The sequence below is a fragment of the Trachemys scripta genome, chromosome 1 (genome assembly GCF_013100865.1).
Source record: "Trachemys scripta elegans isolate TJP31775 chromosome 1, CAS_Tse_1.0, whole genome shotgun sequence".
NCBI classification, from domain to species: Eukaryota; Metazoa; Chordata; order Testudines; family Emydidae; genus Trachemys; species Trachemys scripta.
Window position 1 is genome coordinate 234,201,100 of NC_048298.1, and position 15,942 is coordinate 234,217,041.

Consider the following 15,942-nt stretch of genomic DNA (forward strand, 5'->3'; position numbering starts at 1 on the left):
TTCTCCTTAGAATCTAAGGCAGGAAGAGTAGGATACAATTTCAAAGTGTATAAATTTTTGGGGTGCAGGTCCTGTGACTGATTGATGCACTGTGAAAACCAGTGCTTAGAAAATGTACAGGTGAAGGTCCTTGGTGTCTCTTCCTCCTCACAACACAACACAGGATATCAGACAAGTCAGATTTTCAGTGCCAAAGCAAAATAAGAATTGCAGCTCAGCAAAGGATTGAGATTTAATTAAAGTGTTGTTAAGATAACCTTCCTGTTCCATATATTACTGGTGGCTCCATTTTCTGTTTGCAGTGCATATTTATGATTGACCCTTTTGATTATTTTTTGGCCCATATGCTGCCACAGTAGCCTCCCACAACAATCCTCTTTTAATTTTTTTCTCAAATTTTGCAAACAGATTTTTTCATTCCTTTATGTCGCCTTATGGTATGCATTAGAAAGGTGAGTTGTTGTGGGTATTGCCTGTATTGGTGATGTTCTCTGTGCCAAAGAGACTGCAAAGAAACTATTTTTAAAAAAATTGAAAAAAGTGCTGAAATCAACTCAAAAGTCAAATTTAAGCCATTAAGCAAATGTGAACATCTGAGTTTTTGAAAATGGAAGAGGAATTTCCAGAAAGAATGTTCAGTGTTTCAAGCAAGCAAGAGTGGGAAACAATAGCTGTAGCACAAGTTCACCAGTGACTTGGGCTTTGAAATGTAAATCTATTTTTTTTTTTTAAATACAAATTCATTCTTTCTTAAGAGACAATCTTAGGAAGCTGTTGGCATAGAAATAATGTGCAATGGCTGTGAAAACAACATGGAGATATTTTTTTAATGTCTATCGGTGCCTCCTGCCATTCAATACACAACATTTTTAATCTGCCTGTCAGAGTTTTATAAATATTAGCTAGAAATGTTTACAGTTAACATGATGGCCTCAGGCCAGATATATTATTAACATAACATGTTGTCATTTAGTTATCTGTGTTTCTGTGAAAACCAACATTTTAAATAAAGTACCAGTCTATATAATTTGTGAATTATATTCACAGTCATCCATGAAAGTAGTATAAAGAGATTGCAAGATTAAAAAAAAAAAAAAAAAACCCTTTAGATTTAAGTCAAAAAAAGTTTTTTTTTTTTCAGCGTAGGGCCATGTCTACACTACCCCACTTATGTCAGCAAAATGTATGTCGCTCATAGGTGTGAAAAAACACTCCCCTGAGTGACATAAATTTCACCAGCATACGTGGTAGTGTGCACAGTGCTCTGTCAGCAGGAGAATTTCTCCTGCTGACACAGCTACCACCACTCAATAGAGGTGGTTTTATCACGTTGATGGAAGAGCTCTCTCCCATCCGCACAGAGCGGCTACACAAGTGATTTTGCAGCGGCACAGCTGCATTGGTACAGCTGTAAACTCGCTGGTGTGGACATGGCCTTGATGCCTTAAAGAGAAGGTTTAGTGGATTGTGTTCTGCATTGCTGTGTTGGAGACCCGGAGTCTGCCTCTTCTGTCGTCTCACTTGCACCTATTTTACACCGCTTTGACTCCATAGACGTTACTCCTGACTTACATTGGTGTAATTCAAAGGAGGATCAGGCCCCTATTGCCTTGAATGTTGGGTGTTCATTTACACCTGTGCACACTGGATATGAAGTGTTACCAAAGCAAATACGTCAACCGTACTTGTGGTCATATTTTACACCCACTTTCCACAATTGAAGAAGACCCCTCAAGGTAAAAAGCAGTGGAGAATGAGACACCCAAATCCTAATCCCAGTTGTGGCCTCTTGCTAACTGGCTATTGGGTAGTAGGAATCTGAGGAAGCAGTGAACTGAGCCACTTGGCCATTGATAACAGAAAAGTGCCATGCAGGACTGAATTACCCCATCACTGGCCCCTTGGCAAGCATACACTTCTGGGCCACTACCTTCTAATATGACCCCCTGCAGCAGGTCACAACATCACTCACTCCAATTTAGCCCAGCTGCCACTCCATAATTTGAGTGAGTGGCATTGTGACCTGGTGCACAAAATCCCACTCATATTTGGCCCACCTGCCCTTTCATTAGCCAAATTGCCCCTGCTCACCGCTTCCCCAAATTTGGGCTCTAAACACATGCCTAATTTGCCTATACGTTAATCCGGCTCTGTGCATGAGGCAAAAATGAACGCTTTGCCAGCTGCGGAGGGACGACTTGGTTTAGAAGCCTACCAGTGGCTATGACAAAGGGCCTACAGGGAGTATCAGAAGTCCATAAACAAATGGAGATCCTCAGGGCTCCATCAGTGACATTGAGGACTGGAAAAAAAATATAGGTCTTGCTTCTACTCTCACTTACACCAGTGTAACTTCAGTGAAGTTACTCTTCATTTAAACTGGCATAAGTGTGAGGAGAATCAGGCCCATAGGGTGGTTTCTTAAATGTATCAAATTCTAGTTTGAAAATTTTCAGCTGTATAGAAGCTATACATAAACAAGAAAATAAATACAGATCCTTCATTGGCCTTCAGTTTTTATTTTACATACAGTAGATAAAATGATTAAAATCAGCTTCATTCTAAACTCACATTACAATGCTTGTCAATATTGTTATTTTTTTGGTGGGGGAGGTTGGGGAGAGGGTTGTTTTAAGATCTGTGAGATAGATCCATCTTGCAGTAAAAAGAACACTACAATAGTAGATATGATTTATCTATTTTGTTATTCTTTCCAATAACTTTTAACAAATCTTCACTGAAAAACTCTCATTTTCATTTGCAATACTGCAGTTACATTCTTCACAAAGACAGTTTTGTGTCTTTTCTTTACACTTAGAAACCCCCCCCAATCATCTGAAATATTAAAATGTTACTACCTACCTTTATCAGCCATTAAAGAGTGTCTAGTTTAAAAACACAGAAGATAAGTATATTGGATAACACGCACACTCTCTAAATCCATAAATCTGGGTTGAAAAGTTCAGCCTGAAAAATTCCTGAATACTTGGTCTGAGATTTGTTGAACTCAGTCCAAGTTTTGGGATTCTTGAATGTCAACACATGGAAATATCTTCTCAGGGTATTAGAAAGAGACATTAGAACAAAAGTGCATTCTAGAGAAGGGCAGAAATATGATTTCAGTTTATCAGGTCTGTCAGAGACTCTCCCTTCCCTGTTTTGTGAGTTTATGAGCTATAGGAAAGTTGGCACTGAATTTACCATTTCACAGATTATTGCCTGTTTCCTGCCATGGGTAGCAAAACCTTCTCACCTATGTAAAGTCTCCTAAAGGGGTCCTTCCAGCGACTTTTCAGTTGGGCTGGGTGTGACACAGAGGCCCACTGAGGGCTCACTACTTTGTGTCAAGTATCAGAGGGGTAGCCGTGTTAGTCTGAATCTGTAAAAAGCAACGGAGGGTCCTGTGGCACCTTTGAGACTAACAGAAGTATTGGGAGCATAAGCTTTCGTGGGNAGGGACTTTCCTTACACAAGCGGCGGCCCCAGTTTGAGAACCACTGACTTAACTTCTGTGTGTGTTCCAGGAAAGGGCTGGACACAGCAGGGCAGAGAGTTTTGGGGAAATGCGTGACGTGGGGAGCATTGGGGTCACCCTGCAAAAAGGAGCTGGAAGCCATGGTGTGATCTTCATGCTTGCATGCTGTCTGTTGGGGTTAGGGCCACAGTACCATGGCATTAAAAGCACGCAGAGTTGCAGGACAGGTGGTGACATAACCCCTTACTGGTCTGCATTGAACCCTAAAATGTCACAGTGGGTGAATGAATTGGGAAGAGAAGAACTCGCATTTGTACCTGACCACACCCCTTAATAGGTGCCTAACCCTTAGACCCCCAGTTCACTTCCATGCCCCCCCAAATTACGTTTCCACCACCCTAGCTCAACTTTCCATTGTAATTCCACCAGGACAATCATAGTTGTGCAAACTGCTTATTGTCAGTGGTTAGATTGTTATATGAGCAATTTGGACATGGAAAATGTATGGATGAATGTCTGAGATAAGTGGCTTAACTATTACATTCTAAACTGGACTAGGAAGGTTTTGAGATTATTTCTGGGGTCCTATACATAGACTGCAGGATTGTACCCTATTTAATGTGGTTTTGAAAATACAGGCCACCACTCCTGGGTTCAGCTGAGCCATGCTCAGTGCAGAATCTGAGGGGAATGGGCAAATATGAACTTATCCCATGTTTGCAGCTCTCTGATTCTAGGGTCAGACAGGGATAAATTTGGCCTCCAGTGTAAGTTAGAGGAGAGCAGCCTCAAAGCTGCTTTAACCCATGTCCAGCTGCCTGTGGCCTGAAGGTGTCATTTTCCGCCATTTCCGCCACCAGAGAGCTGGAACAGAGGAGCACTCTAGCCAATCCCTTGCCCTGACCACATCTGCTAACCTGGGGGGCGGGGTGTAGAGCTGGTGTTCCTGAGAGGATATATTTATGCAGGGGTGCAATGGGAGTGTTTACCTCACACGTGTGGTGAAAGGGTTAGTGTGGGTCTGAGAGGCCCATTAACTAATTTGGTTGCATAACGCCCAGATGGGGAGAAGCTAGGTGGTGCTATAAAGCAAGGAAGTCTGGAGCTGCAGGGAGAGAGGTAAGAGCTTTGTTATCACTCTCTGAGAACTATAGGGTAGAGAGACTTGCAGGAAGCCCAGGGAGGGAAGATGGTTGGAAGACACAGTACTGGAGTAAGGTCCTGTGGCTGACCCCGACACAAGGGCAGGAACTGGACCTGTGGGAAGGAGCTGCTCATTACAAAGAGCCTGGGAAAAGGCTGGGAGAAAGGCCAGAGGAAAGGCAAATAGTAGGAAGGAATCCAGGGAGGCTGTGATCAGGTATCTGGCAAAGCAGATCCTGACTGCTGATCCTAGGGTCCCAGGACTAGAAGCCAGCACAGTTCCTGAGCTTGGGTTCTTCTACCAGCCTTGAGAAGGTGGCATGAAGCTCCCCTGACATAAGAGAATAAGGATGATTTAAAACCCTAATTGAAGAATGTAAGGACCATCGGGCCCAGGGTCAGGGGCCAGAGACCTGGTCTTGGAATTACTTATTAGACATTCTGTTACCCCAGAAGAGGATGGGACTAAAATGAGACCTGGCCAGACGGCTGAGTCACGAGATGAGGCAGACTGCCACAGCACCATAGGGACCATTGCCAGAGGGGACTAGAGAGGAAACAGCTGCTACATCACGCTCAGCTGCAAAGAGATCTGTCAGTGGTGAGTCCCCTACTATGGGGGGAATTCCTGGGTAGCCAGTTAAATTAGTTCTATGGACACTTTCTGCTGCAAGAGTGTATGAGACATGCATATTGTCTGTTTCATAGCTCCCCTTCCTCCCCATGTTACTTGGGTAGTGTTCTTATTGTTAAACGAACAGCTAAAATATTAACATTTATCACTTGGAGAGAAACTCAATAACATTTTTAACCTATTAAACACAAGGCTGGTGTTCTAAGTTTCCCCTAGATGGCAAAAAATACTCTCCAGTTTTCACCTGAAGCACTTCACTTGCATTCAAATAATCCTAACGCCAGCTGTGTAAATCAGGTAATTATTAATAGCCTCTTTTAACCCATAGAGAAACTGAGGCAGAGAGGTTAAACCCCAAGTTTTCAAAAGTGACCCTATAATTTGGGGTATTTCACTCTTTGGGTGCCCAGCATTAGAACCCTAGAGCCTCATGTTCAGAGGTGCTGAGCATCCGCAACACCAGTCAATGGGAGCTGTGATTACTCAGCACCTTGGAAAAGTGGGCCTGGCCATAATCAAGTTAGGCACCCAAAATTACTGGATATTCTTGGAAATCTGGACTGAAGCACTTCCTGACAGGTGTTGAGAACCTTCAATTCCTCTGGCTCTCCAAGGAGGTGCATAGCACTTCAGAATGTCAGGTTCTTAATTAGCTAGTTAATAAGATGTTATGGAGAAGACATCTTCCACCCAGATCCCTTTGTAATGTTGTGGGGATCCCTTGTGGGGAGGGTGCATGCTTTATGCAGGGAATGGACCTAGCCAATCTATTTTGACAGAAGTGATGTCAATGAAACACAAGTCCAAGGTACCTTGCAATCACAGCCAATTGGCTTTTTGCATTCCTCACAAGTGTTGGAGTACAGGCTCTCATAACACTTCACACAATAGGGGCTCTCCTCTCTCAGGATGTACTTCTTGCCAAACAGGGACTCCTTGCAGTAGTGACAGTCAAAGCGTTCAGTCATTTTGTTGTCTAGAATCCTGACCTGTCATGAAGAAGAAAACAAGTAAGTTCAGACGTATGACTTATTATCTTGAACTCCAGTGAAAGACACATGATATATATCCCCTTCAGACCTATTGCATGGTACCACACCTATACTTAATTTAATGCCAAGTAATTTCAACACCTTTTTATTAATTAATGAATTAAATCCTCATGTGAGGGGAAATTGGGAACATAAGGATGGCTGTGCTGGGTCAGACCAGTGGTCTTTTGACAGTGGCTAGTACCAGATGTCTCACAGGAAGGTGCAAGCATCCTCATAATGGACAGTAATGAAATAATCTGCCCACAGGAAGCTTTCTTCTGCAATAATGCTTACGAAGTTTAATTCAGCAGAATGGTCTTGCTTGGGGAACAGTCTGGTTAATCTGAGCTGTTTCATCCAGTGTGCGAGTTGAGCATTTCTTGCTGTGAGGAATTTTCATGCTATTTTGTGGATTATGTCACTCAGATTTGACGTGAGCTTTCTGCACATGTAGAGATAGTTGAGTCAAGTATGATGGGGAGACAGTGTGCTTTCTGTGTGTGGTGTGGCCAGTGCCACTGCCAAAGGTTCTGGGAATGCTGTGCAAACTGCAACCTGGGAATTCAGTTATGCTCCTCTAGCTGTCCAGTAATTATAGCAGTAATCATAAGATAAAGGACTAAGGAATTGATAGCACAAATGCGAGATCTGTAGTATTTTTTGAAGAAAGATTGCAGATGCCTAACCACAGGTAACCATAGTAATTCAATTGACATATGTTAATAACCTTTGCTTAATTAATATACTAGCCTATAGGATAAGGATGCTCAAATATTATGAGGGCGAGGAAGTTAAGGTATGGTAAAAAAGGGAAGAGCTATGCATACATATGCATGAGGACCATCAAGGTCTATAAAACATCTGGTCTCAGGTACAGCGATTGGGAGTTCTTCATCGGCGAGCCAGAATCAGATTAGGATCTGTCTCAACTTCTAGAGCTCTCCCCAAGAATAGAGTGAGTATGTGTCTGTAATGGTGCTGCCACCTTAACAGTGTTCTGTTACATCACTTTGCTCGTCTGGGTTTACTTATTGGATTAATTATTTTAATAATAACAATTTTATAATCGCAGAAGATCTTCCAGGAGTGTGAGTGGTGTTGTCACTGGCATGCCCTAGGGGGCTCTCAAAGCAGTAATTCTGATAATACTTGGCCTGATCTTGGGACAAGAACCTACCGAATTTCAGAGTGTGAATTGGATTCTAAATCAGTAACCTGGTCAATAGATCTGCAATACTTGTTTTGGATGCTGAAAGCTAGCGAGGATCTGCTGGGGCCATTATTAGAGAATGAATCTTGCCATCCCACAGGAAGGCATTGACAGCCAGTCTTCTTTTAAAGAAGTGATTATTAGGAATTTGTTAAAAAACCACCTTTTGACCCTGACAATCACTCCAATTCTCAACTAGACTCCAATCTTCCTCATAAAAGAATGATTATTCAGAAGGTTGTAGGGAAGGGAACTCAAATGAGATCCAGAGTCCTCGGGTCATCTTGGCATCTAATGAATTTGATTGAGGCCTCGCTATTGTACAGACACTATACTGATTGTGTTGCTTTATGCATCCTTCTGGAGAAGTGGGTGAAGACCAGGTGTCTATGCTGAGTCTTTTCGCTCTGTCAGTGGGATTTTGTACCACTGAGTTGTTGACACACCTATGGCATAGGCTTAGCGGGGTCACTCTTGAACGCTTCCATTCCTTCTTTTGGAGAGATCCCAGTGAGTAGTGCTGTGCAATTGCTAACCTGCACTGAGCCATGGGGTGGCTTCAGTGGCTATTTCTATTCAGCTTGTTTATGGGCCATTAGATGCGTTAGAAAGGAGGTATGAGCGCATCTGTAGATAACACCCATTCCCATATCTATTCCTCTGATCCTATCCAATGCAGTTGATTGATTTATCCAGTGTCTATGAGAGGTTTGGACATAAAGGAGAGTTAGCTATCTGAGATTCAGTTCAGATAAGATTGAATTAATGCGTATAGACTGGAAAAGCAACTGGAAGAAATGGCAGAGATTATGTCAGCTTCCTTGCATGAGGAATACTTACTGTTTTATTCAGGTTCACAACCTGGGAGTCTTATTGAACCGCACCACTCATTCTGGATATGCAGGTAGCAGCCGTTTTTATTATTTGCCTTTGGTTAGAAGGCTGAGAGTTCCTTTTAGGTGGACTTTGTTACAATTATCAACATCTTTGCAAATTAATTGCTGCATTGTGAGCTGTATGCAACTACACCTTAAAACCATTCAAAAATTACTGCAGAGTGGGTAAATGTCTGCCTATGAAATGGTTTCCCATGTGGACTGTTTACCTGTGCACCATACTTGAACTGTTTGCTAGTTGGCTTCCAGATGAAGATTTAAACTGCTTTTGGTCTATAAAGCCTTAAATGGTTTGGGTCCTAATAACTGAAGTGATCATCTTTCTTATCTGTGACTCCAGGGCAGCTGTATTCAGCTGAGGTTCTCAAGCTCACAGCCCTCTGGTTTAAAGAGAAGAAGGCTAATTGCAAAATCTCCCAAAGTTTGGGCCTCTAGGTTCAGAACTCAAGTTTTGGTTCAGACAGGATTCAATCATGAAGTTGGGATCGAGATCAAAACTTCCTAAAAGTTCAGGGATGTTTAGATTTGAGGATTTGGTTGGATCCCATCTCTATTCTATAATGCTATGGGCACACTTGCAGCCTCTTCTGCAGGAGGAAAAAATTAAAAGTAAGCTCATAAGAACTGCCATACTGGGTCAGACCAATAGTCTGTCCAGGTCAGTATCCTGTCTCCGATAATGGCCGGTACCAGAGCTTCAGGGGGGGTGTAGAGAACAGGGCAGTTGGAGTGACCCATCCCTGTCTTCCATTCCCTACTTCTGGCATTCAGAGATTTAGGGCTGTCCCAAGTTTGGACATGCATCCCTGACCATCTTGGCTAATAGCAATTGATGAATCTCTCGTCCATGAACATATTTAGTTCTTTTTTTGAACCCACTTATACTTCTGGCTATCACAACATACCAAAGTAAGGAGTTCCACAAGTTAACTGTGCATTGTGTAAAAAAGTACATCCTCTCTTTTGTATTAAACCTGCTGTCTATTAATTTAATCAGATGACCCCGGGTTTTTTTTTATTGTGGGAATAACACTTCTCTAACTTTTTCCAACCATTAATGCTTTGCTAGACCTCTGCCATATCATATCATATATCATCATAATAGGGCCTATCTAATGAGAAGTGAGAATGGTGAAATCAATCATTTTATTTGTTTTAGATTTATAAAAGATGCTCACAACTCAACAGGCACCTGTCCTGTGCACCGGCATTAAGCTGGGAGAGGGGCCTAGACAGTGGGTGAATGATACTGCTATTTAGGGCTTGTCTATGCTTAAAACACTGCAGTGGTGCAGCTGTAGCACTTCAGTGAAGATGCTACCTATGCCAACAGGAGGGGTTCTTCCATTGGTTCACCTCCCCGAGAGGCAGTAGCTAGGTCCCATTGATCTAGCGCTGTCTACACCAGGGATTAGGTCAGTTTAACTGCATCACTCAGGAGTGTGGATTTTTTTCACACCCCTGAGCGACATAGTTATTCCGACCTAATTTCCTTGTGTAGACCAGGCCTTAATAAACCAATCAGATTGCTTCACTCTTTACCTAGAACTCCCTCTTCTTGTCTGGTATCATGGATAGAGCATAAGCTCTTTGGGTCAGGAACTGTCTTTTTATTCTGTTTCTTCAGTGCCTAACACAACAAAGCCTCCAGGTGCTACCATACACAGGCGCCAGCTTCCTCTGGGCCCCAGGGATGCTCAATCCCCAGACCCGCCCCTTCCTGCCCAGTTCTGCCCCCTCCCCCGACCATGTCCCGTCCCCACTCCTCCTCCTCCCCGCCAGGGCCTCCTGCATACCGCAGAATAGCTGATTGTGGTGGGCGGAAGGCACTGGGAGAGGGAGGAGTTGATCAGCGGGGCCACTGGCAGATGGTAGGTGCTGGAGGGGAGGGCTGCTGGTGAGTACTAAGCGTCCACTAATTTTTTACTGTGGGTGCTCCAGGACATGGAGTCGGCGCCTATGCTACCATAATGTAAATAACAACAGTATTATTAATTTGTAACAGTTAATTATAGTCTCATCAAAATCCTAGTAATAAACAAGCCTATACCATCATAAAATCTCACTTCTACAATGATCCACATCATAAATAAAGCTCCAAAGGAATACAGAAATTCTTAGGCAACCGTTTCTTCATAGGCCTGGAAAAAAAGATGGACACTTCAGCATGCCCAGAATGTTAATATGTCCAGGTCCTGCTGTGCCAAGTAAGTCAGTGATTATAAGACAATAATCAAAGAATAATTTAATATATTAACTTTACAATGTGCTTCCTTTCCTTTTCCCCATGAATAAGCTCATTAGAAGAGAAGTGGTTACTAAAATGTACACTGCCACACTGACAAACACTAAAAAGAAAAACAATGGTAAAAGCAAGGGAGAAATATCCTCACTATAAAATGTAGGAGACCAATTATATTAAGAGACTGAAAGCTGTAATGGCATACTGAGATATGGAATGAAATCCAGGCACTGTTGAAATCAATGGCAACTTTGTCATTGATTTCAGTGGGGCCAGGATTTCACCCATAATCTGTGCTCCTGTGAGCATGAGATTCTGCTAACCCTCTGCTTAGAAATTAAGTGCTCCTCGGAGGTGTTCACACACTTCCCACACATGTGATTCTTGAAAAAAAAACCAACAACAACAAAAAAATAACAAAAAAACCACGCTGTGTGCATGTAGGATTTTTCAAACTTTTATTTTCCTTCCTTCAAGAAAGGAAGATTTCTGTCTGGCAACTCCACTGACATAGTCCATGCAGACATGGAGCATTTGGAAACTATTTATGTTAATGTTCCAAAGGCTAAAGTGTAAAGATTTATGATGTCCTTTGTAGTTATGATCTACCAGTCTGAACTATACAACGGATTTACTGGCAAGAGATGATCTTTCCCGTAACTTAGCAGTTATGGGCACAATTGTTATCAATCATCTTGTTGCATCGTCTGCAGGTGAATTTTCCAAGAGCTAATAATTTTTCTGACCAAGACCATAATTCCATGCAGGCAACAGAGGCTAATGTTATTTCTTTTTGTTTTGTTTTCTTTATTTGAAAAAGAGACTAAATGAACATTTGCCAGAAACATTAGTTGGAAAAGAAGGTGTAAAGGGTATATGTATGGAGCCTAATATGGAATAGCTATTGTACAACAAACTAGGGTGATTCTATGGATGGACTGGCTGGCTGATGAGGAGAAGGAGGTAAGATCACCCACCTTTGAGGGCCTATTTGAGTTCTAAGTAGCCATTGGGCAAGGAGTGTTCGCTTATGGTGAGTGATATGCCTGATTCTCAGGAAGAGGCGTTGACTGTCTTGCTGTAACATGTTCTGGGCCAGATGGAGCTATGCCGATTTGCACAGGCTGAGGAGCTGGACTTCCGTGTTTGCTGGGCTTTGTCTTGGCACAACATTGCTTTTTTAAAGTCTATTTTAGGGCTTTCGGTAGCACCCACGTGGCGCTCAGGAGGGTTTGTGGTTCCTCAGACTGAAGACCAGACTAATGGCTAAAATGTCGAAGTTGAACACATGTTGGGCTACGCATCTTTAGTTAAAGATCTCAGTTCTCTGCATGTGCTCCTGTGTGTTGTCTCAGAGATGGCTGATTTTGTGGCATTTTTGGCAATTAACTGTCCGTGTTTCTAGTATGTGGCAGTGTCACTTTCATGTGATTCTTCTCTTTCCTGGCATACAGTGCTCTAAAGTTTTCCAGATTTAATCTGCTCTACAGAGCTAATAAAGACATCAGGAGCAGGGGCGGCTCCAGGCAGCAGTGCAGCAAGCGCGTGTCTGGGGCGGCAAGCCGCGGGGGCAGCCTGCCGGTCGCTGTGAGGGCGGCAGGCAGGCAGCATGCCTGCGGGAGGTCCGCCAGTCCCGCAGCTTCGGCGGCAATTCGCTGGCAGGGACACCGATGGCGCAGCACCGGCAGACCTCCCACAGGCATGCCACCGAATCCACGTGACCAGCGGCCCACCCGCGGGCTCGCCGCCAAAAGCCGCCTGCCTGCCGTGCTTGGGGCAGCAAAAAAACATAGAGCCACCCCTGATCAGGAGAGTTAAAATACTTGGGGCTAGATTGTACCTAGTCCAGTGTTGAAAGAGGGTAGAATGGGCTTTTCCTGTTTTCTGCTCCTGGGCAAGGGCTAGGTATAGTCCTGGACCTTGCACCCCTAACATGCAAGTACCAAGGAAGTCTAGGCCTGGCAATGACACTAGACTCCCAAATGGATCAATGCAGGGGCAGTGGTCTGTGCTGCACCCTGGGAATAGGTGCAGTAGTAGGCACTGCTGTGTGTATTTCACAAGCACAGTGTCTCAAAGGGACTGGTGTTGTACTTCTCCTCTATGAAGGTGCACATTTCCCTTCCTTGGGTAAGGGGGAGGGAAAAAGCAGAAGAACTTTTCAAGGATACTTTGATGTTAACCTGTGATCTGAATACCAACACCCCTATGCCAAGCATAGAGACACCCCATCTTTCTGAAGGTCCCTGAAATGGAAACTCCTAGAGGGGAGTGGGCAGAAGCTCCCTCTTCTGCACTTCCTTTCATCATGGGGAAGCATGACTTCAACAATCTCTTCCATTTGGCGACACGTGTATCCTGTATAGTGGCAGCTGTACTAACTCTGTTAACGGGTGCTTAACCATTCTCTTTGTGTAAACTTTGCTGCTAACTCTCTTTCTCAATTGGCTGGTTGTCCACCTCTTCTTTCTTTGGTCATTTCTTTGAAGGGGAAGGGAGGGAAGCCTCCTAATACTATGGTACAATGATCTTACTCTAAGCAGGACCCAAGGGCTTAGTGGGGGAATTCAGTACTGTGCCTTTAAGAAACCAAAGCATTTTAAGATAGGCTGTTGCTCTCTTTCAGAATATGCCCAGCCTCATACCCCATGACTGTAGTCAGACAGGGATCTTGACCAGTAAGTGCTGATAGAAAAAAGCAATTCTTTTAATTGTAGATTTGTTCCTTGCTTCATGCGTGGGTGGGAGTGTGTTTTCAAGAACAAAACAGAGTTTGGAGCTTGCAAAAAGCATTCCTAAGACCTCCCAGAAGTCATTCAGCAAAACCAGGAAAAGCCAGACTTGACATTTCTGCTTTTCTACGCTTAAAAAATAGCAGTAAAGAAACTTCATTAACAAATCCCTTTCAGGCCTTGCTGGCACATGATATGGAATAAAAGGTTACACGCCCAATTGATTTAAAAAACCCACCTCTTTGAAAGGTGATCTGTAATTATACTTCTGAGCCATGAATTAGTTCTTTCCAGCCATTCAGTCCCCTCTTACAAACCCCACCACATTTTTGCCTATTGTGTGGCATTCTGATATCTGATCTCAGGTCTAAGACAGCAACCTGTATTAGCATGTATACTCATGAGCAAAGTATACCTGCTACCTAGGTTCATAGCTGGATTGCACAGTCTCTATCATGAACTGGAAAGTTTATTTAATATTACTTTTTTTAAAGGCACTTAATTGTTTCTTGTGTGGGAAAGTTTCTGTTGGGCCTGGCTAGAGGAGCACCAGTAATAGTAGGGGTAAGTGGACACTCTAGCAATTGTGGCTTGTTCTGCAACCAGCCAGCATCTTCCCCAATTTAGAATTTTAAAGTAATTCCAACAGTTGTAAAGTAAGTGCCAGTGGCAGTGTAAGTACAGAAGGCATGGTAAGTATGAGCACTGACAGTTCAATAGCATATCCAGCACACCTTACATTGTGATTAACTGAAATTGTCATTGAAATGACTGGAGTACATATGTATTTACATATGCCTGTGTACATTTTCACTACAAAAGAAACCTATTTAAATAACCTTCCGTGTGATTCTTAAATCTATAACAGCAAGGAAATTCACAATTAAAGCTAAAAGCCTCTAACTAATTCAATACCTCTTGCTGTTGATGTCTGCCTTCGTTCCCTTTCAGAATAAGTAGTAAGGCATAAGGCTGTGACCTGTTTAAGGTAGGGGTATCAAATGCTCACCATTACAAACATAGAAACTCAACTTCCTAATGGTAGCATTTTTAAACAGTTAATGGGAGGAAAAATGGTGCAAAGTTAATAAAGGTATCATCTGTGGCAGATATAATACAGTACATCAGCCCAGGACTGAACGGTCACAGAGACTAAGCTACTTTCTTACCAACAGATGTAGATCCAGTCAGAAAAGAGTTAATTTCTTTTATTGATTTGCACACAGCCAGTACAATGCTCAGAACACCCAGCCACAAAGATATAAACAGGCAATGGGAGAACATCATGTGATGCTATACAGTGAAAATTCCTGCCTCTCCCATTGTACAGAAATCCTGCATAAAACAATCCATACAGCAGCACCATGACAAATAGTCCATGCTGCATCTCTTCCAGAAAAGCGTGGAAGGGTGCATCCCTCTACCTCTCCTACAGATAAATAGAAGGGTTTCTCAGTTTGGTACTTTACACAAACATTAAATAACAATGATCTATCTATATATCAAAGTATTTATATAGCCCCCCAATATCACAATATCTGAGCACCTCACAATTGTTAATGTAGTTACTTTCTCTGTGCCTCAGTTCCCCACCTGTAAAATGGGGATAATAGTACTTCTCTACTTCATAGGGTGTTGAGACTATTAGTAACTTGCCCATGGTCACATCAGATGTCTATCAGACCAGGGTCTTTGAACCCAGTCTCCTAAGATCTAGGCTGTAAGTCTAATGACATTTCTGCTGGATGTCTAGATCCCAATTGAGTCTTTGTATGGGTTTTTATCTCAATGCAAGTTATTTAAAAAAGTTACAATCCATTTAACCCCTCAAGGAATTTTTATCTGCTTTCAAAATTATAAGGCTTTGAAAATAATGGATCATCTATTCTGCTGAACAAAAATGTTTAAGAATTAAACACATAACGAAGAAGACTTTGGGATGAGATGAAAAACTATACTAAAAAAAAAGAGAGAAAGAGTGACTTGTTCCATTCATGGTGATGCAGCATTAATGTTGCAAATTCACATAAGCCCTGAAATGAAGACGTTTACATTCTTACTGCAGTGTTAAACTCACTCAAGTTGCTTGTACTATGTATTGGTGTATATGTTACTACTTAGCAGCCTAATTATTATGATAAACTATTCTATAGAGAGGGGCACGTGCAAATTAACAATTAAATAAGAACCATAACTTTTTATCTTCCTGACAGGGGTACTTGAATATTCAGCTTTGAAGGAATCAGTGTTTCCTGATCAAACCTTTTTCTATATACTTACTCACATACATAGCTAAATATTTTTGATATTCTGATTTCTCTGTGCCTGTTGGTATACCTCTGATTTATTCCCCAGAGGCTGCCAATATCCTACTATCTTGGGGGTAAAATTGCATCACAAATAACTAAGTATATGTAAATGCAACATTAAAATTGCACAATTAAAATTAATCAGGCAAAATATGTAAATAAGGTCCCCAGTCCTTAGGGCTGACTGAGCTGCCACCTTTCTATCTTCCACCCATTCTCTAAAGCTACCCGGGACCAGTTTATTCCCCAGCATTAGGTGAAACAGCC

The 15,942-nt window shown here is 42.5% G+C and overlaps 1 protein-coding gene across 5 annotated transcripts in view; it reads right to left on the reverse strand.

Annotated features, from left to right (window-relative positions):
- Positions 1–15,942, reverse strand: part of FHL2 (four and a half LIM domains 2) — a 52,016-nt gene that overhangs the window by 13,004 nt on the left and 23,070 nt on the right. For all 5 annotated transcript variants that reach the window (XM_034758044.1, XM_034758047.1, XM_034758045.1 and 2 more), the window contains one exon: positions 6,065–6,241. In XM_034758044.1, the coding sequence (XP_034613935.1) occupies positions 6,065–6,220 (156 nt within the window). In that variant the 5' untranslated portion in view covers positions 6,221–6,241. The remainder of the gene's footprint in view (positions 1–6,064; positions 6,242–15,942) is intronic.